Source organism: Martes martes, assembly GCF_963455335.1.
Source record: "Martes martes genome assembly, chromosome: 8".
NCBI lineage: Eukaryota > Metazoa > Chordata > Mammalia > Carnivora > Mustelidae > Martes > Martes martes.
Window position 1 is genome coordinate 119862911 of NC_137895.1, and position 27350 is coordinate 119890260.

At 39.8% G+C, this 27350-nt stretch overlaps 1 protein-coding gene across 4 annotated transcripts in view; it reads right to left on the reverse strand.

Annotated features, from left to right (window-relative positions):
• RSU1 (Ras suppressor protein 1) overlaps window positions 1-27350 on the reverse strand; it is a gene marked incomplete at its 5' end in the record, with an annotated part of 181639 nt that overhangs the window by 57440 nt on the left and 96849 nt on the right. For all 4 annotated transcript variants that reach the window (XR_013967218.1, XR_013967219.1, XM_080810098.1 and 1 more), the window contains one exon: window positions 25637-25769. Coding sequence is in view for 2 of the 4 variants with exons in the window: in XM_080810098.1 (XP_080666224.1) it covers window positions 25637-25769 (133 nt within the window). The remainder of the gene's footprint in view (window positions 1-25636; window positions 25770-27350) is intronic.

Here is a 27350-nt window from a genome sequence, read left to right on the forward strand (position 1 = left end):
AAGAAAAAGGACGCCCGGGTGGTCAGTGGGGTCATTCTGGGAGGTGGTGGGCAGTGGGGCACTTTGGAAGAAGAACAAGTCTGAGTACTATACACTCCAGAAATCCCAAAAGGGACGGGGTGGGGCGGGGGTTAAATGTGCCTTCATGAACACTGTTTATGGTACAAACACTGACCTTTCCTTTATTGAGAATTTTATAGAACCCACTAAAATGTAACAGCTCAGAAGCATCTAATACCTTTCCTTTAACACATGACTCAGATTTATAAGGAAGAAAGGATTCATTTTCATGTTAGAACTTTATGAGATCTCCAGGGAAATTCTCCACAACTTCACAGCCATTCCCTTTTCCCAGTGCTATAGCGACTGTCCCATGGAGGCATTCAGACAGAGCTACTCACACTCACTGAACACGGTGTTAGCTCCACGATGGGCAATGGTTTTTCTCCATGGCTCTAGGATGTATGGAAAGCTATTTCTGGAGGATTAACCACCACTAGGATGCCAAACCAAGAGAAGCAAGGGGATGGTATATACTGGAAAAGAAGTCACGTATAGAAAAAAATGACATCTAGGACAGGTTCAATGAATGCTCCTCTGGGTAAGCCAGTGTTTTGAAACAGATGGAGCACTCAACTTGGAGCCAAAAGACTTGGGTAAGAGTCTCCTATCCTAGCTGGGTGGTCCTGGAGAGGCCACTTAACCTTTTGCAGCTGTGCTTTCCACTCACACAGAGAGAGGGCACTAAACTAGATTGAGGCTTCTCTGAACTCTAGTATAATTAATATTCTAGTTTAAAAAGGTTTTCTTCTTCTTTCCTAACATCACCTTCTAAGTTTTTACCAATTTAGAGACGTGTTATTGAAGATTAGTATCTCTTTATGCGTCTTCTTGCTAAAACTGTAGCCCACACTTTGTGGCATTTCCATGATATGGTATTATCATTAACACCATTCATTCGTTGATATTTATTGAGTGTTTACTATGTGTCCAACACAGTTCTCAGTACTCCACATGCATTACCTCATAGAATCTTCTTTAATAACCCTATCAGGTAGACACTATTATTCAATTTTACAGATGAGATGATCATTGCTCCAAAAGTTAAATAAAATAAATACTAAGTGGTAGACATAGGATATGAAATGAAGACAGTCTGACTCCAGAACTCACCATCCCAACTACACTGTCACACTGACTGACCACAGCCACACACTACTGAGCAAGTAATACCTAAAGAAAACACAGTTCTCCATAAAATCTACATAATGATTATGAACTACAACTATTTCTCTACTACCTCAAAGAATTCACATCTTGTCCAAATTTTTAGGTAACGGGAATATTTTGATACCTAAAGATTGATGATACAATACCTTTCAACCTTTCACATTAAATAAAGATTTCTGTCTGAAATATATTCCCTAAAGAAAAAAAAAAAACTTGTATTTTTCCTATGGAGATAGATGATTTCTTCTAAAGCTATGTAAAAGATCACATTAGGCAAAACAGGAATGATAAAATATGTATTTGGGAGATGCTGATACTGAAAATATTCCATGGATCATTCTAAAATTTAGACAAATTTCTATTACCGTACCATGATAAAATGGACAAGATAATATATTGAATCAAGGAACAAGAACTCCACAGTTCATCTGGGCAGCTACGCAGTTATGAATAATTTTAATAAATATGCAAAGCTGGTATTCTGCCACATAAAATAGCTAGTCAATTGTGAATCTGAAATATATTTTTAGACTATAATGTGTCTGTCCTTGGAATTAAATAACTGATTGTCACTTTCATGAATACTACTATTTTTGATTTTAGGATATCTGCATTTTGTCTTGTGCTTTCTTAAGATTAATTCTGGTCTCTTCACCATTTTATCTGTGACTATTTTATAGATTAATTTTATAACTAGATTTTTATTCCACAGCTAGGTTCTTGCATACCAAACTACATTGCTGATCACTTGCCAAATGCATCTCTATACCCTAGAGATAACACTGCTGAACTAAGTTCAAGGATATGATTTGAAATAATAAATCCTATCTGCACCACACAAAATATTCACAACAAGACACGGAATACACATAGAAACAAATGCATCTTAAAGACCAACTCACCTTCTGCTATAATTGAACGACGACATTAACAATGACACCTTCAAACTACATGTGAATTTGAAAATATTTACCTTTGCCTTTCCTAATGGCCCATGCCCAAGAGACTGGTTCAGACAGTTCTGTTAACTATCACAGTATCAGAAAGACTCTGGATCTGTCTTGGTCTCAAGGATGAAAACAACATTTAGCAAGGATGAAGCGTATACTTTAGCTGTCGATCTAATTAAGAAATCAGCTCTGGAAAGCAATAAGTCTTCTCAGATTCACTTCTCTAACAAGATTCAGTATAGGTAACAAAAAGGAGTAAGGAATAAAAATTAAGAGCCTTGAATACCAGATGAGACTCTGCCTTGTGTTCTTAAACTAAGTCTTCTCTAAGCCTGTTTATTATAATTAAAGCCACTCTGTCACTGAGTACTTACCAGTGGACATGAGGTAGTGGGCACCAAGTGTGCATTCTCTCACAGTTCATACAGCAGTGCAACTGCACTCCAGTGCAGTGCAATTAGAACAAACAATAGTATAAAAATCCAGTACCATTAATTCCATTTTACACATGAGAAAATACATGCAATGAGCCTGCTAGATGTTAGGCACTTGGAAGCTAAGCAAAAATGATGAACTGAAAGACGTAGGATCTCCTACCAATACAGTAGGAGAAAAATGTACTACATGATCCCAGAAATAAACATAATATTAAAGAGCAGTAAGTGCCAAGACAGGCACAAGGTATCCTGATAATAAGTAAGTGTGGTCAGGTGAGCTCAGATTTGGAGTAAGAATGTGTTCGAATTCTGGCTCTAGCATATACAATTATATCCCTGGGCAAGTTAGCCAGTCCCCCCAATTTCAGTTTCTCTCTCTGTAAAATGCAGATTATAGTACATTCCTTATAGAGTTATAGTGATTAAATAGGGTCCAATGAACAGTTGTAGTTGCTTTCTGCTATTGTAATTATTTGACCTTATTGAGGGGTGAGGGCAGTGGGGGAGGTAGATTCCTCAGATAAAGGAATCAATGCACGGAATTAACCAGTAAGTGGGGGAGGATGGGTGCTGGGTGGGAGAACTGTTGCAGGTACTTGAAAACATTCAATAACCACATTGATATGAACTAGCTAGGCTATCCTAGATTATTTAATCACTTGGGATTCAATTTCATCATTTGAAAAATAAGGAGGGTAAATTAGATAATCACGATGATTTCATGATCTTTATGTTTCTATAAAACCTGAAAACAGTAAAACAAAACATTGGAAACAGACATCAACTGAACATATTTTTACTGCTTTTCCTAGTTCTAAATGCAGCCAAAAAGGCCTTGGATATAAATTTTAAGAACAGTCCCACTTTATCTCCTTTCTGCTCCCCTTGCTCTGATCTCCCTCGTTATTAACTTTTGTACATCTGTAAATAAAAGGAATCACAGGGCAGTAACCTTGTTTTGCATCTGTGAAGGTGGTTTACATTTCTCTAACCATAATGTCAATTTTCTCTTTCCGGAAGATCATCCATCGACATGATTCCAGGCAGCTCTCTTATCAAAATGACTGCGGTATATAAATATGGCTGGATGTTTAGGTTTATGTTTACATTTACCAAACTGCTGATATAACATACATTTATGACCAAATCTCCTTCCTTAGTTGGCAGGCTAGTGTCTAATTAAAGGATGGGTCCTGGGAAGGCTGAGCCAAAAGAAAGATGAATTGTAGCTCCAGCCCATACTGGATTCCTAAATTCTAGGACCATAAAACCCCTTCCCCAATAGAGCTCCCTCCAGCTAGGGTTATATAGAAACCTTTAATTCAGGATATGTAAGACCAAACTCATCTTTCATTCCCTCCTGCCTTGACTCCTCCCTTTACTCCCATGCCCCCTTTGCCAGCACTGGTCAGCACCATGGATAGCTCCGCAGGGACCTCAGCTCCAAATTGTGGCCTGAAATGAAAGAATCTTTCACCGCTTGAGCAGAAAAACTGGGGGTGGAGGGCATGACATCTGAGCTATTTTTATTTTCTTTTTTAAGGCAAGTAATGTAATATGGAGCTTACCAGGCACTACCTCCACAACAAAACTATGATACAGGCACTCATAATTCTTTATTCTATTTAAAGTATTTTCAACTGTATTTGGAAAAAATTTATCCATACTCACAAGTCGAGAGAATAATGTAAGTTCCCATGTACCCACTCACCCAACTTCAAAAACTATCTATTCAGGGCCTGTTCTATTTCATTCATTTTCACTTCTACTTCCCCTCTTCCAACTCCACCACATTATTCTGAGGCAAATGTGAGAAATTATTTTAGTTCATTCATAAACATTTAAATATGCATATAACATATTAAGTATACCAAACCTAAGAATTCCTTAATATCAGGAAATATCCAGCATTCATATTTCTTGATTATTTAAAAACATCTTCTTACGTTTTATATGAATGAGATTTTCTAAAAACATGTAAATGTCTTAATAAACTCTAGTTATTCCTACTGATAACCAAATTGTCCCAGATTTGAGACTCGCATCTTCAACCTGGCATCTTGAGTTCTTCTGACACATCTGTGATAGTTTCCTTGCTTTCTAGACTGACAGGATATTACAGCTCAGTTGTATATCCCCTGATAAAGAGCTGTAATTGCCTTTTTATTTTTTTAAGATCCCAGAGTTCTTATAGTGGGAAATGGTGTTTAAAGATAATAATCCAGAGCCAAGAGTGGCATTGTTAACTGTGTTGCCAGAACAAAGAAACATTTATTTTTAATGGACTAATTTCTTTTTTTTTTTTTAAGATTTTATTTTATTTATTTGTCAGAGAGATAGAGAGAGAGAGAGAGCAGAGGAAGCAGCAGGCAGAGGGAGAAGCAGGCTCCCCAGTGAGCAAGGAACCTGATGTGGGACTGAATCCCAGGATCCTGGGATCATGACCTGAGCTGAAGGCAGACACTTAACCAACTGAGCCACCCAAGCGTCCCTGAAGAAACATTTTTTTTAAAAGGAAAAAAATACCATGAGATTTTATTATTAATTTCCAATTCTAAATTATGATTGTGGGATTTAACTTCTCTAATTTTTTAATCTCCTTTCTCTTTTGCTGAAAATCATATTCCCTGATGATATTAACATAATCACTCTTTGCTATATACTATAATAAATATAGAATTATGTCAAAAACAATGAAAATGTTATAACCAATAATATATCTGAAAAGTATCATTTTTTTCCAGTTGTCATTGGTTTTTTGTTGTTTTTTGTTTTTTGTTTTTGTCATTGGTTTTTAATCCAATAGAATGTAAAACCAAATCACTGTATTTTCAAGTCATTTAAAACTACTGAAATAGAACTAGCACCAAAAAGTCTGTAAAATATAAGTTCATTTAACTATGTAAGTTCATTTAAGAAGAACTTAAAAATGAACAATCATGTACCCATCACCCAGGACGAGAATGAAAACATGGTAGAGCCACTCTCCCTGAAATCCCCTCCTTTTCCACTAATCAGTATTCTGACTTTTATAAGATATAAAAAAAAGATCCAAATAATCATGAGATGCAAACTATAATGCATGAGATAATTATGGATTTTAATTCAAAATAATAAAAAAACATCTAAAATGACACTCAGAGAGAAAACAGGATTAAACAAATGAAGAGAGTATAAGTTGTGGAACAACTCTGATACTAAAACATGCATAAACAGAGTCCTGAAAAGAGAGGAAAGGCTGGGGGACAAGGACAGGGAGGGACAATGCTTGACAAAAATATGTGTAAAAATAATGGCTAAAATGTTTAGGATTGACAAAAACTATAAACCCACAGATCCAATAAGCTCAGCAAACCCCAAGCACAAAAAAAGGTGAGGAAAACCACACCAAAGCACATTAAAATCAAACTGCTGAAAACCAGTGATAAAACAACAATCTTAAAAGTAGCCAAGGTGGTGGGGGGGGGGAGGGTTATATACACAAGAACATGAGACATACAGCAGATTTTTTGTCAGGAACAATGCAAGTGAGAGACAGTGGAACAAAAACAAAAACCTGAGACAAAATCTGTCTATCCAAGATTCTACACCAGTGAAAATATCATTCAAAGAATAATGGGGAATAAAGTTTTCAAGATATATGAAATGTAAAAGAATGCATACATGGCAGGTACACATGGTAAGAAAAGCTAAAGGAAGCCCTTCCAAAAAAGGGAAAATCATACTAGATAGAAATAGGGACCTATACAAAGGAATGGAGGGCACTAAAGGTGGTAAATATGTAACAAAATGTAGAAGATGCTTTATTTCTATTTAGGATAAAGGATAAAGGACAAAGGATATTTCACTGATAAAAATAATAAAAGTGTAATGTGGAGCTCAGAACACTAGAAGTAAAATGAATGGCAACAGAATCATAAAGCCTAAGAGATGAGAAGTCAGTCTATTACGGTAAAGTTTTCCCACTCTACGTGAAGTGATATAATGTCACTGTGAAATATCAAAGATGTAAATTATAAACACTAAAGCACACTCTAAAATTAAATACAAGATTACAGCTAATAAGGCAACAAAAGAGACAAACGATGTCCTAAAAAATATATACAATGCAAAGGCACAAAAAAATAAAAGTGGGGGGAAAAAAACAGATGGAATAGGAAAATGTACATATATTAAGAGAAGAGATTCAAATCTACCTATATCGCTAATCACATTAAGTGTAAATGATTAGCATACCCCAGTTAAAAGACAGATGGCCAAATGAGATGAAAAAATGGGTCCAAACTGCATGTTGCCCCTAAGAAACCCACTCTAAAGATGTAAATAAATTTAAAAAAATGGAAAATGATATACCATGCTAACATTAATCAAAATAAAGATGGAGTAGCTACATTATTATTGACACAGTCAATTTCTGGCCAAAGAATACTAGTATGACTAAAGAATTTCACTCCATAATGAAAAAGGAGTCAATTAATCAAGAGGAAAAAACAATCCTAAATATTTATAAATCTAATTACAGAACCTGAAAATACAAGAAGCAAAACTGATAGGATTAAAAAGAAAAATAGACAAATTTGTAATTATGTCTGAGACTTAGACCCCTATCTTCATAACTGACAGAACAAGGAGACAAGGATATGGAAAACTTAACAATCAACCAATCTGCACCCAAGTGGTGCAGAAAATATTGGATATCTATATGCAAAACTATACACATTCATCCACACCTCACACCATATATAAGATTAACTCAAAATGCATCATAGACCTAAATGTAAACCCTAAAATTATAAATCTTCTGGACTAACACAAAGGAGAAAATCTTATTAACTTCGGTTAGGCAAAGAATACTTAGATATGACACCAAAAGCACAATCCATAAAAGAACAAATTGATAAACCAGACTGCAACAAAATTACAAGGTTTTATTCTTCAAAACACACTGCTAAGAGAATAAAAAGATCATAGAAAGGTAGAAACACTTTGCAACGTACACAACCGATAAAGGATTTGTATCTAGAACATATAAAGAATCTCAAAGCAATAAATAAACTATTCAAAATGGATAGATTTGAACAAAAATTTCACTAAAGAAGATAGAGGGATGGCTAAAGCTCGACATCGTTATTCATCACCCACATGGGAACCTACTAGATGGGATAAAAGTGAAAAAGAAACTGGCCACAGCAAGGACTGACAAGGATATGGAGCCACTGGAACACTCAGACATGGCTGGCTGGTATATAACGTGACATCACCACTTTGAAAACAGTTCGGCAGTTGCTTAAGAAGGCAAATTAATGTTTAACGTATGATCCACCCATTCCACTCCACATGAAAAAGGACAGCACATGTCCAATCAAAGACTTGCACACAAAGTTCGTGAAAACTATTTGAAATAGCCCCAAACTGGAAACCACCCAAATACCCACCAATAGGCAGCTGGATAAGCAAATTGTGGAAGGCCCACTTAATGGACTACTAAGCAGTAAAAAGAAATGAACTACTGCTCCATGCAACAACTTGACTTTCAAAGTCATGATGCTGAATGAAAGGAGCCAGCTTAAAACAAAAGGGTATGCACTCTATGTCTAAATGTCATACTTTATAAAACATAACCGTATATATTAGGAAGAAGATCAGTGGTTCCCTAGATATGGGGTAAAAGGAGTGAGGGTCATGAGGGAGAGGTTCAGACAGGGGCACAAGCAAACTTCTGGGTATGACAAGTAGGTTCACTGTCCTGATTCCAGTGCCTAATTTAGAAGTGTATACCCACATCAAAACGCAAACAATGAATCATGGAACGCTACATCAAAAACTCATGATGTACTACTGTACGGTGACTAATGCAACATAATAAAAAAACTATTTAAAAATGTATTAAATTATACGCCTTACATATGTCATTTATTGTATAACAACTGCTCTTCAACAGAGACATTAAATTTTTTAAAAAATCCAATTGGCCCAATGTCATACAAGTAGCGGTAGGGGTGAAAGTGGGATTTGAACCCAGGGAGCCTGCCTACAGAGCCTGTGTTCACACACACACACACTGTCTCCTGCACATGCCTCCTGGAGCTAGCTTATTCTCCAGAGCTACGCCTGCTTCATGTTGTGACTAAACTCTCCTCCTCCTGGGTTCCCTCCCAGGTAAGTACCAAGAGATATTACACCATTTATTGACATTTCCTTTGGGGGGTATTTAGAAGCCCTTGGGGTTCACGGAAATCCTTCTCTAGGGTCCCCAAGTTCCACTGGCACAAGTGTGCACTTCTAGACACTGGCGAGGCTCTGAGCCCAGAGGCTGGGGGAACCTGGCTGCGGTTCCGCCAGCTGCTCTGAAGTTCTCTTCTGTAACGGAGGCGGCAACATTTATTTTCAAAACTGGGAATATGGGCATGATGTACAGAGAGTAGTTACAATTCTTTCATTCATTCATGCACTTTTTTTTTTTTCTGGTGATGCACATAATTAAAACAAAGTCACACTACTGCCGTATCTTAGGATGAACCCATAAAATGCCATCTTCTTGTCTTTGACACATTGTTAACAATAAAAATTTGATCAGGAGAATTTTGTTTGAAACATGCAAAATTAATGCAACCTATGAGAAAATTTAATATCACACTTGGAAGCAGAGTATTGACGGATCCTTCTGTGTGCAGACAAGCCAAATATTTCTTTAAGCACACCACCACTCTTCACCCTTGCGGGGCAGCCCCCGAGGTCATCGGATCGGTGACACAGGTGAGGGAGATGAGCTACAGCAGGCAACCCCCTGCCTGATACGGCTGCTTCTGCATGCAGCTCATGAGTCCTCTGGTTGTTCCCCCAAAGCTGAGTGCCCAGGAAGGGATTCCCTATTGCCTTCCACATCCGGGTTTTTAGATTCAGAGACTGAGCTCTAAGTGGTTTTCCTGACTTGTCAACAAACCTTATTTTGAGGGCAGGGGTGGGGGGATAGGGAGGAAGAACTAACTAACTCCCATCCCTCCCCTCTGCTTTGCTATTTATTTCTAAGCAACGACTCTAGTTTCAAGCCTGCCAGTTCACCTTCTACAGATTCTCTCATGCCATCGTGATGGCAGATGACAGTCCCACCTGCATCGTGGGCTGCTGCTCAGTGGCCAAAAGCAAGGTTCCCGCCCCCATCCCCACAGAGGTATCTGTTAGAGGATGGAGGATGGCTGATTCATAAACAGGAAGAAAAACAGGCTAACGGGCTGAGTCTAGGTCAATTACCCCCTTAACAGCTCTGGTATTTTTTTTTTTTTTTTAATATTACCTTCTACAATTCCATGTGTGGGGGTTTCTTTCAAAGCCTGGCTAAAAAGAGCTACTAGATTTGATGGGGAAGAGCTGGCTAGGGAAGGCTGCAGCCTTGGAAACATCACAGGAACATTTATGGTGATGGAGGCGACACTAATAATACCACGAAATCTTAGCAACTCAGACGCGAGAAGAAAAAGGGAAACACTTAAAAATGTATAATGGATGTGCGACAGAAGGTTTTTAAAAACGTTCCTCAAGCAGAAATGTTGAACCTGCAGGCTACAGCGTACACTTGGAAGAACAACAACTCTCATTCATCAAGTATTTTGAGAGCTGAGCAGGGCCAGGCACCGTCTGAGGCTCCCGGCGACACGGCCTTGCGCAAAACCAAGTCCCAGCTCTTGGGGGAACCTCCGTTTGGGAAAGGGACGGGGGTGGGTCTGTTTCTGATAGAACGGTGTTAAGTGTTCTGTGGCGATGACATCTGAGCAAAAACTCGAATGGGACGGAGGACAAGCCAAATGTCATCTGGAAATCGAATATAAGAGTACAACTATTTGTGTTAAAAGACAAATAAACAAAGAGGGAACACAAAGAACCCCAAAAGGTTGTACCGGTACATTTTCCCTGCTTAGCGTAATGTCTTCTAACAAAAAGGGATTCTATCTAGAAACGAGGTGATCTACACCTTCGGTTTCTTTAGTATAAAACCTAGGAGGAAGTTATAATTTCTTTTTCTTTTTCGGTGCTCTGGAGACAGTGACAAGATTTCCAAAACTTACGCACTTAGCAATTCATTCCAGAACACGTGAGACCAGGTCCAAGAAGAAATGAAAATGAAGGCATGCCAACTTGGGATCACCAGTCACATAAATACACGCATGCTTTAGTATGCATAACTTGCCAAGGGGAAAAGTGGATTAATAAACTTTAATTATAGAGTAAAGCCAAAACAAACCTAGTGTTTCAGGTAAACTGGAACCATCAACAAGAATGCATGCTCCTTTGAATACAGCTAATTTTTCGCTGTTTTGTCACTCCAGTGGCTGGAGTGACATGTCACTCTACCTTGACCCTTGTTTGGAAAATATGTACTTCTGGACCCTTGGTTTTTATATGCTAATGTTATTTTCCACTTAAAAGAACCCAGACTTCTTGGAGAAAAGTTAGTTCTGGGCTGAGAATTATAACCTGGAACTGGAGATAATAAGAAAACTAAGACACAAAGAAGAGATCATGGGGAAAACTTGGGAGGAGTTGTTCTCGCCAATCTGATTTCAGTCACTGATACAAGATGAGCTGAGAAAGGCAGGAGGCCACACTGATGCCCAAAGAGATAAAGAATATGAAATGTGGTTGAGAGGCGCCTTTGACTAGGTAATAACCGAATGAAGTCCAACTATGACACAGTGTTAACGTGCAGTGCACGGGAGGTGAACACACACCCACTGAACCAGAGGGGGTGGCTGGCGAGAAGATGCATTTGTGTTTGCTGGGCCAGAACCATGCACACAGGCGGATGTTAGATCAGAATTAGGGTTAGAAGGAGGAAGACAGGCTTTCGGGAATGCCGTCTCGGGACACCAGAATGTGGCTGCCTGTGCCTTCACCATAGGATGGGGATGTGGCCCTCAAGGGGGCTGGGCTTGTTTTAAGAACCAGAGAAGCCAAATGATTATGACCATACCACGAAGCATCAAACATTAACGCCCCTACGAGAATGTCAACGTAATCTCAGCGTTTCTTCTTTTTGTTCCTACACAGGACTCAAAAGCAACAAGGAGAATACAAGGTTAGTGAGCTTCTGAGTAAATTGGATGGAGTCTGATTTCTGGCTCTACCAGTCGGGTAAAACCTTGGCCATTTCACTTCATCTGAGACTCTCTGTCTTCTCATCTGAAAGCCAGGTGAATGCCTATGTCTCATGGAGTCATGAAATTATAGGAGATAAATAAAGCCTATAAGGAACCCCCCGCAGGGCTTCAACCACAGCAGGAAGTCAGTGAATGTCAATCCTTTCTCCTCTGTGTAATGAAGGCAACTTCTCTCATTCACGACGGATCCACCCGGACGCTAGTCCATGAATACAAGAAAGGGAGGGAAGGGGAAGAGTACTGGACTTAATCATGTTCTGAATTTTTCTAGCAGAAGCTGCTCAAGATTCTTAGTATTTCAACCACAGTAAAACCAAAGTCGTTTTGTATAATGCATTCACGTGGTGGTTTTGAAGGAGCATTCCCCCATATGCCATTATTTCTTTTTCTAACCTTGTTTCAGTATAAAAATAATAGAGAATATTTTCATTCAATCAACTTAATGACCAGTAGTCTCCCTGTTGAGCTTTCTTAGTATTTCAACTTATTCAAAATAAAGCAAAAGTCTGCTTCAGAAAACTAAAAAAAAAAAAAAAAAAATACAGTTCTAACATTTTAAGTATTTCAAAACAAAAATTGTTATTAACAAAATTTACATTCCTTAGGAATTATCTAGAATTTAGTTCCAAAATAAATTCGCTAGTTGCAAGACATAGTCTATTAAAAGATCACCACTCACGCAGTTTCTATTGAGAATGCACAAGAACAGATTAAAAATGCTCATAATCTCACACAAACAGTCTGAAACACACACGTCATCTTAGCTTACAGCCAAAAAAATTAGATGAGAGAGAAGATTTAAGACAAAAAATCCATGTCTCTTGTGTGGGAACCTGAAGCCCAACCTCATCCTCTCATACACAGTGAACTCCTCCAACATCCATTCTTTCTCCTTTCAAACACTCATGACCTTTCAAATATGGAAAACCTTACTTTCAATCACTTAAACTCTTAGGTGGGAAAATACCACTCTTTAAAGATACTCAACACAAAAGTACATTTTGTTGTTTTTTCCTCCTTATTCCACTCTTGATCTCTTTGTGAACGACACCTTTCCCCATCTCACATTAGATTATAAAGGGAAAATGGACTGCTACAAATTCTTCCAAGGATACAGGAAAAACTGACGCTGAGGCATATTAAAAAAAAAGTAAGATTTCACAATACTTAAGCCAAGAATAAGCATGATCACTGCACTGAGTGAGAAACCTTCTTTCAAGGTCTCATCTAGAGTCCCTTTCTAAGACTCAGGACCCTTTAAGAAGGTTTTGATTTTTTTTTTTAATTTATTTATTTGCTTGACACAGAGAGAGAGAGAGCATACATGCAAGCAAGCACACAGCAGATGGAGTGGGTGAGGAAGAAGCAGGCTTCCTGCCGAGCAGAGAGCCCAATGTGGGGCTCAATCCCAGAATCCTGGGATCATGACCTGAGCCGAAGGCAGAGGCTTAAGCCACTGAGCCACCCAGGTGCCCCAAAAATGTTTTGGCTATACTTGGTTCAACAGTGTACCTGGTAAGAAGGCTTCCCACTCAATCTCGGCAAATGAGCGGAAAAGAGCCAGCGTGGGAGAGAAAACCAATCAGAGGCATACATTCCTCAGATGGACTGAGGGTGTGGGTCCAGACCTCCACCATAAAGCAAGTTATTTCCTTATTTAGTAAAGTGGGTCACATGAAGGTTTTGGTTCCCCAGCGCATATAAAAGTCATGCTGACATCATACCGTAGTGTATTAAGTGGGCCACAGTATTCTGTCTAAATAAATACATATTTTGGCCAGAAAAGGCCCACCACCATGTGAGCTTGCAGCGAGTCATTGTTCTTTTGGCTGGGGGAGGGTCTTTCTCCAATGTTGATGGCTGCTGACTGGTCACTCAGGGTGGTGGCTGCTCACTATTGGGGTGACTGTGGCAATTTCTTAAAATAAGACAGCACTGGGGGCGCCTGGCGGGCTCAGTCAGCTAAGCAACTGACTCACGATTTTGGCTCTGGTCACGATCTCGGTCGTGAGATCAAGTCCTGCGTTGGGCTCCGTGCTCAGCACTGAGTCTGCTTAGGAGTCTTTCTCTCCTTCCCCTTCTGCCCCTCCCCCTCCTCTCTCTATGTCAAATAAATAAATAAAATCTTAAAAAAAAAATAAAAAAGAGCAATGAAATCTCCCACCTCACCTTATTCCTCCTTTCCCAAACAACTTCTCTGGATCATGGGATGCTGTTTCAGCACCGTACCCAAAGGAGAACTTTTTTCCAGAGTTACGCCAATCCTCTCAAACCCCAAAGCATACATAATACTCTAAATCCTTTTCTGTCCTTTCAACCATCTTTAGGGTATCTTCACTAGATTCCCACTTTCTTTGCACCTCCCTACGAAGCAACTCTTCATCCATTCAAGTTTTCTCATGAGATCACAGCCATTCAGCGCCATCTTTAGGCTCCACTTCTAATTTTAGTTCTCCTGCGATTTCCGCCCCCCACTGGCAGCTGTGTCTCAGGGAGGGGAGGCCTGAGCAGCAGGAGAGACAGGGCACCGGCCAGTCCATGGAGCAGCTAGAACACACAACGTCCACCCGTGAAGTCTGTTGTCTTACTGAAGCACAACCTGTGGGGCCCCAAAGCCATGACACTAGTAACATCAAAGATCACTGATCACAGGTCACCTGTATTTCTGGTGAAATATACCAACAGGGGGATGAAGAGGATGGCTGGGTTATGGACACGGGGGAGGGTATGTGCTATGGTGAGTGCTGGGAAGTGTGTAAACCTGACGATTCATAGACCTGTACCCCTGGGGCAAATAATACGTTGTATGTTAATAAAAATAATTAAAAAGAAAAAAAGAAATAGACCAACAATGCAAGAGCTTGAAATATGGGGAGAATTACCAAAACGTGGCACAGACACAAGAAGTGGGCAAATGCTACTTGAAAGATGACACCAACAGACTAGCTTGACACGGGCCTGCCAGAAGCCTTCAATGTGTAAAAACCACGCATCCTCTGAGAAGCACAATAAAGCAAAGTGCAATAAAACAAGGTATGCCTATATAACACTATAGTCTTTGTGGTTTCTTAACTTCAAGGGCCCTACAGGTTCTCCTGTGGTTTGTAAACACTCTATTAAGTAGTGAGTACGTGTACAAAACAGAACACTCAACAGGTACCGAAGGGTAAACAGCCAGGACACTATGTCCTACCCTCCAAGCCTCTAGCCACCCAGTTTCCTTCCCTAGAGATAACTACCCACACCGGTATCCCAAGTCTCTCTCACAAAGAGAGACAACATCTGTAACACATACACACTTCCTTGACATAGAGAAGGTGCACAAAACCATTACGGAGTCTGCAGATTTACTGAGAGGAAGGGCTCACTTTCAAACACAGCTCACTGATTTGCCGTTAAAAAACAATTCATTTCTAATCCGGGAGAAGTATGGTAAAAAAAAAGCGGAGATCTATACAGTGAAAGACTACTGTGAAGACGTCATCTTCACTTAATACCGTATTTTGAGAATGCATTTTAATGTTTTGGCTGTTGTTTACTGGGCACGGCAAAAAACACACACACAAAAAATATAACTTGGTCCATTCCAGAGGCCAGAATGGTTTCTGTTTTTTCTTTTGTGATTTCTTTCAGAAATCAGGGCAACCTGTCAGCGGCTCCCCCGCGTGAGACAGGTCATTTATATAAGACATCGGGGGTATGCCACAGGCGAAGCCCAGGCTTGTAGGAATCTTGAGTATTGCTCTCAAAAAGATTACAGCCTCTTAATAGAGAGAAAACATGTACTCAGCTCCCCTTCTCCCGCCCCACCAAATAAAGGCCAGTATTCACAGAAATAAATACTATGTTATAAAATGATAAACAGCATTTGTAGTGAGTTGACCACAATGTCTGTCACATGGTCAATGCTCAGTAACTGGTGACTATTATTATTAAAAGGAAAGGTAAAGGTTCTGAAGAAAAATGATAAAAGGGACTTGGAAAACATAGGCGATAGGGAAATATTCAGAAAAAAGGTCTGAGGAAGCAGTATTTGATACCTGAAGAACACATGGGCTTTCAGTAGGTAAATAAGGGAAAACGGAACATTCCAGGCAGAGAAAAGAGCACTTAAGGAGATGGGAGGTGGGCAGGCACATTTTGTATGTTTGATGGGAAATAACCCAGCTTTGTCTTTCGGGTCCATTCCCAGTGGATCTGTCTAGAAGCTCCACAGTAGAAGCTCAGCCCTTCCTTGGACCTCTGCCACGATCCTTCCATTCTAGAGACTAATGAGGGTCTGGTACGCTCAGGACAGGGCTCGGGTGATGGACCCCTCCAAACAGCTCATCCCACAGGAAGGAGATCCAAGTCTTCTGTGATTTCTTCAGAATGGTGTCAGGAGCAGTGCCAAGAACACGGGAGACCTAAGCCTGAGTCTCATTTCTCAGAAGGCACACATGGAGCCCATCCATAAGGGAGGCAGTCTGCCGACTGCTGTTTCCCCATGCCATTTCCAAGAGCTCAAATTCAGCAATCTCATCCCAAAAGGAAGGACAGAGCTTGCGAATTCTTAACTTTGGAGCACAACTATAATAGAATTCCAAAGGAAATGCAGATCCTAGGTTAAAACGGATGCTACATGCTTCACATTCCAACATGAGGTGTCCTACCTTCTGTCTATGTGGCATCCTCTATTTTCCAGTTAGACCCAACAAAATATTCTACTGGAGAAAAACAAAGGGAAGAGGTTCCACCTAAGAAACTAACGATCACCCTGCTGACCCTTTGCATGAAATTATGAGTAAGTTCTCTGATACGGGTTGTAAATATAACACACGACCGACAAAACGCACAGTCTTAAACGATCCTTTACATGCCACTTTCTCTACCCTATTAAGATGCTCGTTGTTTCTTTGATTTATCTGATAATAAATTTTTGATGACTGGTAAGTCTCATAAAATTGCTCTGGTGCTGACTACACTGATTAATAAGTCTGAAGAATCGAAAGTGTCAGGAATTCATGTGTACGAATAAGTTACTGCCAAACATATATTAGGTATTCCATAAAATATAGAATAAAAAGGTTGATCTGGTAATTTTATCTTGTATCCATTTTCCTGTAACAATTTATATTCAGGGTCATCATCATCCTTCGTTGCCTTAAAAAAAGAAATCAATGAAGTAAGTCCATATGGGGGCAAATTCAGGAATTAAACTAAATTTTTTAAAAAAGGAATGAACTAATATAAGACAATAAAACATGTTTCCCTGAAAAAAAAATCGGACTTAGAAATCATTGCTGGGGCAACTCTGAGATGATCTAGTTTGAATCAGGGTCTTTGAGATGGGGAAGCTGTGCATGGGTATGAAGAGGCTGTTTGCCACCGAAAGAACTGAGACCAGAGGCCCACCTCGAGGACCAGGACATACACTAAGAACAGAGCGTCAGAGCACAGTATGCCTGTGTCTTTACGCCATGGAGCATCACATGAAAATATGCATTCCATCTCTGATGCCCCTCTCTCTGCTAGAAAAGCAAACCACCTTAATTACATGAGAATAGAATTCCCTGCCCTGTCATTAGTAGTCTCAGTCTTGCCTGTTAAGACTATAGAGATAAGGTAAGAAAAATGCAACAAAGTTATAAGGGCTCTAAATGTGGTAACTGGAACTCTAACATGAGACAGTAAATCTCTCACCCCTTACTGAGTAACATGCCAGTAGCTACCACTCAAGACCACAAAGTCCCAGGGACAAGATCCCATACCTGCTAGTGTGGGTCCCATGGCATACAAAGCAGACAGGAGGCACAAAGGCCTTCTGTACAGCATTTTCCTTCTAGAAGATTCTTGTGGGAGAAACAGCATGGAGTCCAACAGTTGATGCTCAACGTAACCCTCCCTTCTTGAATTCTCTAGCCAAATACGACAGAGCGGAGGGCTTTCTTAGGCACCTTTCAGTCCCACGGGACCCTTAAATTCTAACCAGTTTCTGTTTTAACATGGTCCACTGCGAAAAGATGAGAAATAAAAACACTGACTCCTCTAGCAGGCACAAGAGCCTATCCCATGTCCCTGAAATGAAACAGGAGTGAATCTGCATGCTTTGGAGGAACATCGAACTCCAGAAGCCAAGCATATTAGGAAAGGCATGCTGGAGGGAAGTGGACCAAGTTTCAGAGAGTTATTCAAACATATTTGCTAATAGAGAAAATACGCCTACCGTGAAGTTATGGAAGCTGCGGAGGAAAAGCGTAAAGAGGCGGAACACATGGATAGAGGACAGAATGCTATTTCTGGGCATCTGAGTAACAGTAGTGTTATGGGTTGAACTGCACCCCTATCTACTCCCAAACTCACTGTTGAAGCCTTAGCCCCAGGCACCTTGGAATGTGACCGTATTTGTGTCCCTATAAAAATGGGAAATTTGGATGCAGGCAGCGATGCACAGCAAAGAAGATGACGTGAAGAGACACAGGGGAAAAGTGACCATCTGCAGGCCAAGCAGAAAGGCCTGGAACAGATCCTTCTGTCAGAAAAAAAAAAACCAACCCCACCCACTTCTTGATCTTAGATTTCCAGCCTCTAGAACCCTGAGACACTGAATTTCTGCTGGGTGGCTTAGACAGCCAAACTTGGACAAAACTAGCTATCAGCAGGAAGAAAAAGAAAAAGCCACATGCTTACTCGGAAACCTGACATAAAACAACCAAAACCTGAACGATTATTTATTCTCTGAATATATGTTATCAAATTGGATGGAGAATCAAAAGTATGTACAATCTAAAGGTAATGGAACAGCATATGTTCGAGGTGAAACTACTTAAAACTTAACTATCAAAATGGAATCAGTATATCTTGACAGCAAACTTTTTATACCATGAGTCTTAAAAATACATATGAAATAATACACAAACTCAACACGATAAAATATGAAAAGCTGTTTCCTTAATGGTTGGCAAATAAACTGTAACATCAACAGATGCCTGTGAATGTAACTCACAGCTGAGCTTTTTATCTGATAAAAGCTGAGTGAAAGTCCTTTCATAGAACACATTCTAAGTCAGAATATCTGATAGCATAGAAGAACCCTGAACTGCTAAAAATTACCAAAACCACCCCCTCGAAACCCTCTACTTATTCTTGACTATAATAGGAGACCTGATCTCAAAAAAAGCCAGCACGTAATAAAATAAGATATTACTGTATAGAGAATAGAAATCACAGGGTTTTTTATTATAAAAGTGCCACTTATTTATCTCTCAAATAAAAACTGTAAATCCAGCCAATAACTCATTTTAGCAGGATAGAAAGCATCGAGCACTGAACTTTAAGATGACAGGGAGTTAAAAAAAAAAAAAGTTGTCAATATGCAGGGCTGATCAATTTCATTTCCTTGAGGAGGTCAATACTCAATAGCTCAATATGATTATATCAAGTAAGTCTCATCTAAAAATGGAACTCTTAATAGCTCCTGCAGAGGAAGTAACGTGACACATTTCCTTTTTAGAGCACAGGCTGAGTCTAGCCTATGCTGATTTTCTTCTGTCAAGTGAACAAATTACATTCTATTTACTTTAAATTGATACTGTAGCCAAACACACTGTACATTACACTCTAGCGATACAAGAGAGGCTTGATGCAAGCCTGACAGTCAACATACAACTCAATACTGGGTGGGGAGGGAGGACAGGGTTGCTCTGGTCTTTAAAATCATAGTACGTAAAAGTGGGAGGTTCAGGATAAACATCACTCTTCTCCTTTTCTTGCGGAAGTTGTATTTTTTGTGTGTTTTTCCCCCCATTTATTCTAAATGTATTCTCAACTTTTTAATGGTAAGTACACTAGTCACTGGATAAAAAGCAGAAGACTGACAGTCCTTCTCTCAATGGTCAAATTGCTCAATGGTCAAACCTGACTGACCCTGTCCCCACAGAGCTGGCAGGCCAGCAGCGTGTGGCTGGGGTGTGACCACACCGGAGGATCACGGTGAACGTGGACAGGTGAGGGAAGCTTCTCCAATCTGCATGTGTATCCAAGTCCGAGTAAAAACAAAATCTCAGAATATGTATAAAAGATGGGGTGGGCTTCCTGGATGCCTTCAGAAATACCGGGTAGCCCCCTGAAGCTGGTTTTTAAACCCTGGCAGGGTTTCACCTTAGACCTTTATAGGTTTAGGGGGTGGAGGTTCCCTACTGCGACTCTTCCGGAACCCAGGTGAACTGGCCACGTCGAATGGGATGCACCTTCCATTTAAAAAACGGGACTATTTTGCATGAGGTACAAAATTACAGAAAAATAAAGCTTCAAAGGGCATATAAAAGCTTGATGTATCAAGAAAATGGTGAACATGCACCAAGACAACAGAAAAATACTAATTACCTCTGAAGCATACCTGAATAACTGTGTTCAACAAGTTAGCAGCAGAAAAGCAAAGATCCTTTCAAATGTAAATTACATGAAGCAATCTATCCAGAAAACTTGGGAGAGAGACAAAATTGTTATGTACTCTTCTTCACGCGATCTGTTTTCGTCCTCTTCCTTTAAGAGGGAGGTAATAATTTACCAAGGGAACAAACAGCTCAAGGTGAATGTCAAAGATCCACAGCTGATATTCCTTGTCCTGACTGAGGTCTGTTCAGTGGAATAAACATGTCTCAACTCCTTGTGCTGGTAACACACTATCTGGAGAAAAAGGAACGCTGTGCCATTTTACCAATGAAAACAAGCATCAGATAAGGAATATGACACAATTCCATCCAAAATATACCTTATGGGTTTCCTTCTCCTCTTTGCTATTTCTTAACGATGTTAGGTCAATGCAACATATTTGCATGCAAATGGATCCAGAGCCGTCAAAAGTTTGAATCTTATTTTTTATCTTATGGAGGAAATGTGATAACACATTTATTAACTTAGGAAAGGATGGAAATATACATATGGAACACCTATAAAGGAAATATAAATTAGCAGGAACCCAATACACAGTCAACTTTTAAAAATAAAAACTATTTTATGTTGAAAGCTTTAGGGGGAAAAAAAAAACCCTGGATCTTCATTTTCATGTCTACTCTAAAGAAATATTGTTTTTCTCTGGCTTAATTTGAGCTATTTTCAGATACAGTAATGAATGAGAAGTCTACATTTTTCCTGCCTTCCTGTGTCACTAAGTAAAATTCACTAACTGCTAAAAAGGTCCTGGAAGTTTAACCCTCTCCTTCATCCTTCTGTGATATTTATAAAACCATCTGCTAGTTCTGTGCATCCATTTATACTTCAGCAGAAAATAATAAGGTTTGGAGAGTTTTATTAGACGGGATTTCCTTCCAGAAAGAATGGTCTCAAAATGAAGGGATCGCCTACTAGGTTTGAAATGCTGCGGCCTTTTGGTAGACCAGACAGATTGGTTATTCGAGGGTCTTCTAGGTCACTGGTGCAGAAGCCATTAGAGGATATGCTAGCTGTTTAAGAAAAGCCCATTTACATCTGCCATAGCCCGTACACAGGTTTGCACGCAGCGCAGAAGAAAGAAAACATTTCTTAGTTTGAGCTGTGCCAGGGAAATAAGTTCAGAGACAATCACCAGCAAACAAAAGTCGTGCTTCTTACAAATCAAACAGGATGACTTATTTTGCTAGATTTCTAGCAAAAAGAAATTGCCGGCATTTTTCTCATCATGGCCCACCACTCACCAAGTGTTGCTTTGTGAAAATGTTTCCACTAACTGGCATGAATAATCGTAAGGCTGGTCTTCACTCAAGATTAAAGAAGAAAATAAAAATGTGAGTGAGTGTGGCGCCTCTCCCTAGAGACAAAAGCAAGTCACAGGGCGGGAAGAATGACGGGGAAGCATTCTCCGAGTGATGTCGCTCTGGAAATGAGGCTTTAGGACCACCATGCTTCGCAAATTGCAGCCTTCATGAGGATGTCTGCTTTCCAAATGCCTCTTTCAACCGGCGCATTTTCAGCCGAACATTTGTCAAACCTCGCCTTTTGTTAAGAGTTAACATGTCAGCTTTTAAAATGGCTTGTAGTTCCTATCCACCTTCCTTGATGGAAATGTGAAAAGTGTGAGTTACTCCCTTTCACAAAGCATCTTGTCAAGGATCCTGACTCTAATCTGACTTCTCCTTCTGGGGAGGGGGAAAAAAAAATCTACCTTCTGGAAACTTAACAAGTGGTGACTATTCGATCCCAATTCTGCTTCACAGAGATAAGGGTGGTCACGCAAGGAGAAAACCAGCACCAAATACAGAGTTAAGGGGTGACTGGATAGCTTGACCACAGCTGGAAAATGCTAACGCCCTCGTAGGGTTTGCTCTTCAATAACCCGACTGAGCCAATGACCTTACTTGCATAGAGGGGGTAACAAAATGAATGGGCAACGCGGTGACACCAGCCAATATGTTCCCTTTGCTGAATGTATGATAAATGGACAGAGAGCAGTCCCCACCTGAGAAATGATGAGGAGGACGTGATGGATGCCCCAAGTGTACTCAATGGAACCAGCTCCTGAAAAATGACACCTCGACACACTCCTGGCCACACCTAGCCACGGCTCCTCCCAGCTCAAGTGCACAAGTTCCTGTCTTCGCCACATCAGATCATCTCAGAGCGTTTTAATTCTTCCTGCACCCTGATTTCACTGTTTTGGTTCAAATGTCCACATCCCCTCTTAGAAGTCGGACCATCCATCTTCTCCGCCTGTCGCTGCTCTAGACTCAGAAAGCCTCCAAGGATGTGCTTGGAACATGAAGGTCGCTGTGAAAGTCGACCACGGACGTGGATGAAAAGGAAGCAAGCCAGTAAGTTCTTCACTGACCTCGCTTAGGTAAGGAGGCAACTGGTTAGAAAAAATGGCAAAAAAGGAAGGCGATTCATCAGCTACTTAAGGGCCAAAGCAAAATTAAAATATGCTTTCTTGGTATTCTGAAGATCAATATGTAAAAAAAGGATTTGTTATTGGAAGGGGTATACGTGGCTTATAGAAACAGTTATAAGGAAGTGAAGAGTAGAAACCGCAGCTTGTAGAACAAATACCTAAGATGAAGGCACTGAATGTGAAATTGGCTTTTCCAGAAAAATGGGAGTGTAATGAATAAAATGCCTCCTTAAAAGTCATCACGTGCACAGCTTTATGCTACAAGTCCTCTGATTAGGAAGGGGCTACTTAAAAAAAAAATTAAAGAATTAAGTTCGGTTCTAGTTACAGGAGGCTATGGCAATACACAGCTATTCACATAAAAGAGAACCTTACATGTTAAAATTCAGTGAAACATAATGATGGCATTTTTGTGTAAGTATTTTTTATAAAAAAGTCTAAGATTAAGAGTCTGACTTAGTGTCTTACCTAGTTAATAGTCCACGTGTTTGGCTAGTTATGTTTGGTAACGGAGTGAGCACAGCTACCACGGGGGGACGGGTGAAGGGTGGAAAGCAGAAACAAGGAACGGCGAACACCTCTCTTTCCCCAGGAGGAGAGAAGAGGAGAACCCCGAGGGAATTCGCCGAGGGGCCCTGCCCTTGAGGAGGTCACAACAAGTGTATCCTCCCCACAGAGGCTCACGAAGACTCCTCTAAAAGCAGTGAACGGGGTACTAACCTGTCCCCCTAAAAGGGGTCAATGACTCTCCTATGCTTATTTAAGCTTCTTTTTTTTTTTTTTTAAAGATTTTATTTATTTATTTGACAGAGAGAGATCACAAGTAGGCAGAGAGAGGGAGAGGGGAGCAGGCTCCCTGCTGAGCAGAGAGTCCGATGCGGGACTCGATCCCAGGACCCTGAGATCATGACCTGAGCCGAAGGCAGCGTCCTAACCCACTGAGCCACCCAGGCACCCCTTATTTAAGCTTCTGAATGTTCATGTCACTGTTTAGAAGATAATATCAGTCTCCAGGAGGAAATCAAAAAGTAAGCTGGTGGGCAAACTGCTTAAATTACTCTGATCCTCAAAACTAGAGAGAGAGGGCTATAGCCAACAGACATGTTACTGATAAAAATGTCATGCCATATACTCCCTTTCGAATAACCAAACAATTAACTCAGTGAAGGCAATGAACCTCATTCATCCGAAATCCTAACCATGTTCAAACGATCAGAAATAGTTTATAATATATAATAAATAGTGTATAATGGTGATTAGTTGTAATGATGACTAATAATGACTCTGAGGTAATACAATATCCATAAATTCACAACTTAATATTTTAAAATGAAATTAAAATTAGAAGTGCTTTTATATGCCACATATTCTAATATGCTATACATTATAAATTAATGGATGATAAAACAAAAGATCATTAGCCAGAATAAAAAAGAGTGTTTCGCCCAGTTCTCAGTCAAAAAAAGCTTGCTTGTAGATTTTTCTGCATGTTAAAATGTATGCAGAGATTTTCTAAAAAGATAACCTACAAACCAAGATCTATGGAGATTGCCATTTACTAACGAAAAATTAGACAGCCATCTAAAATGGATGATAGCAATGATTAACAATTTAAGAGGAACAAAATGAACAATAAGCTGCTAATTTGCAATGATATTTTCACACATTTTCATAACGAACTAAATTTCCAAGGCTGAGCTATATTCATATTTAAAGAAACTATATATTTAATTGCACATAACTCTGTGCCTCATGAAACAATAAAACACATCTTATACTTCTCTCATTTTACTCTCACAGGTAAAGTTTAAGATATATTGCAAATGTCATGGTATTATCTTAAAAGAAAACGAAACCACGTCTTAAGCCACTTTCATAGATGAGGATACACTATCATGTCAGCAATTCTAGTCTATTTGGTTTCAACACCATTGTTCCTCACAGCTCATCTTCTCTGGGATTCTGCCCGATGGAAAGAGGACCATAACGAGCTCCGTATACAAGAGTACACGGAAGGGGGCTCCAGAACCACAGCCCACCATGTATAGGCAGGGATTCTGCCCTGTTGGTTAATCCTGAGCCACTGACCCAGCCCAGATTCAGCAAGGCCTGTGCTGAGTGGGGGGCATTGTTCTGATCCCCCAAGTGCAAGCTCCTGACTGCATGTGACCCTTAAAGATCCTCTGGCTCTTCTCAAAGGTTGGGGCTGCACACAAAATCAGATTAAAGCAGACTGTGGGTTTTTCTTTTTCAAGTCTCTTCTGTATTTGCTTAGAACTAGCAGAGACCAGATTTCAGCATCAAGGATCACAGAAGCATACGAAAGAACGATCACTTCAGTTGAGGGTCGGTAGGATGAGGGGAAAAAAACGTCAGAAGATAGAACAGAGCAAGGAGATGTGCAAGAATTCCTGCCCACCCGGACCCAATGAGGAAGAAACAGGTTTGGGGGCCTGGCTCCCAACAAGCTGCCCTTGACCCAGGGCAAGGACTTGAGGGATTCTGATGCTGTGATGTAAGCGAGCGGATTCCTCTCTCTCTTTTTCTGCCTCTTCTTTTTCTCTTAGAGAGATTACCATCTTGCTAGAGTAAGAGCTCCTGAAGAATAGAATGACGCTCCCCTAGTAGTTTCTCCTGATTCTATAAATAAACTGCTTAACTATTTTGTTCATAACATTTGTTATTCTTTGCATTCAAAGGAGAAAAAAATACATGCTGATCTTAATGTGTCTGGTGAATTTCGTTAGTGCCTTGAATATTCAACTAATACCTTAAAACATTTTTTTAACAAATTTGGTATAAATTCCCTTTGAAAATGTCAATTAAAAATCATCCATAAAAAAAGAGAAAATTACATGTGGTTATTAATAAAACATTTAAAAATACTATAAGCTAACTGCTACCAATACGATAATGTCATATGATAATTTTTTAAAATGGTGTAATTAGAAATACTATAAAATGACAACCTATTATTTTCAAGAATCACAGTCTACTTACTACTTGTACGTCTCAGAACGGATATATTCAAAAACATGGGACACGCCAAGCTGGAACTGGTCAGCAATTGGGGTCACCCAGGGATTGTTCTCTGCTTTAAAGACTTGCTTCTGACCAGTTAAATCCAAGTTTCCTGCAATGATGGAAGGAAAGAGGAAAAGGTGAAGTTCATTTCATCCAACACAAATCAGGTCTAAGAAGTACTGCCTAGTCACCAGGGCACAACACCAAATATCTCTTGGATCATTTGATTTTGTTTTTAAAAAATGTGTTATTTCAAGTCCTCAGTGGTATGAAAGCAATGTTAGTCCTAGTACACTGCCCCAAGAAATCAGGAAGGGAGAGAAGGAGGAAGAAAGGGAGTGGGGGGTCAAGGTAGAAAGGAAGTCAACCTGGAAGGGGTTCCTGTAAATACAACATATGCTTTATTTTTCTAGGTATCTGTTACAGAGGGAAAAAAGCAAGACAAAACCAACCAAACAAACACACACCAAAAAAATGACTCATCCACAATGGAAAGAAACAATCATATCAGAACATCCTGAAATTCTACTTGACAATGTACATCACCACTTTTCCAATGTGATCTAAACCCAATCCAATCAACACCACTATTCATCAAAGTAGAATATGAGTGAAGGAAGAATCCTGTCCAGGTAAAATTATTATTGCATTCTTCAGGTACCATAAGCGCATGAAAGAATCAGCACTAAATGAATCTCACTAACATGGTCGTGCTAGAAATTCACATCTGTACTATCCTTATCAGTTGACCTATTACCTTTAAAAACCATGTGCACCTGAATGTTTACAGCAGCAATGTCCACAACGGCCAAACTATGGAAAGAGCCCTAGATGTCCATCAACAGATAAATGGATAAAGAAGATGTGGTACATATATATAATGGAATACTATGCAGCCATCAAAAAGAACCCCCATGAAATTTTGCCATTTGCAAAGATGTGGATGGAACTAGAGGGTATTATGCTAAGCAAAATAAGTCAATCAGGGAAAGACAATTATCATATGATCTCTCTGGTATGAGGAATTTGAGAGGCAGAGTGGGGGGGGTTGGGAGCATAGGAAAAGAAAAAATGAAACAACATGGGATTGGGAAGGAGACAAACCATAAGAGACTCAATCTCACAAAACAAACAGAGGGTTGCTAGGGGGTGGGGGAAGAGGGATAGGGTGGCTGGGTTATGGACATAAGGAAGGGTATGTGCTTTGGTGAGTGCTGTGAAATGTGTAAGCCTGATGATTCATAGACCTGTACCCCTGGGGGAAATAATACATTATATGTAAATAAATAAATAAATAAGAAACTTAAAGGTTGACCAATGCGGGCGGGTGGGGGGGAAGCATTTCTTCATTTAATTCTCCAGCAATCCCTAAGATCGGTCACTGACAACACCTTATAGATAAAGAAATGGAATGGAAACATGACAAAAATAACATGTCCAAGATTAGAAAACTTAAGAATGGGGATTTGATTAAAAAAAAAAAAAAAAAGAATGGGGATTTGAACCCAAGGCTTTGACTCTAAATCTCGTATTCTTTCTAGAATGTCTGGAGAAACTATTAGGTTACATCTCCTAGATTAACCAAGGATGGGTTAAGGAAGGCAGCATTAAAATACCCAGTAAGCGTCACCCATCTGAATATCACCTGTTAGTAATCGGTTCCCTTTTTTGTTTGCTTGGTATACTAAAA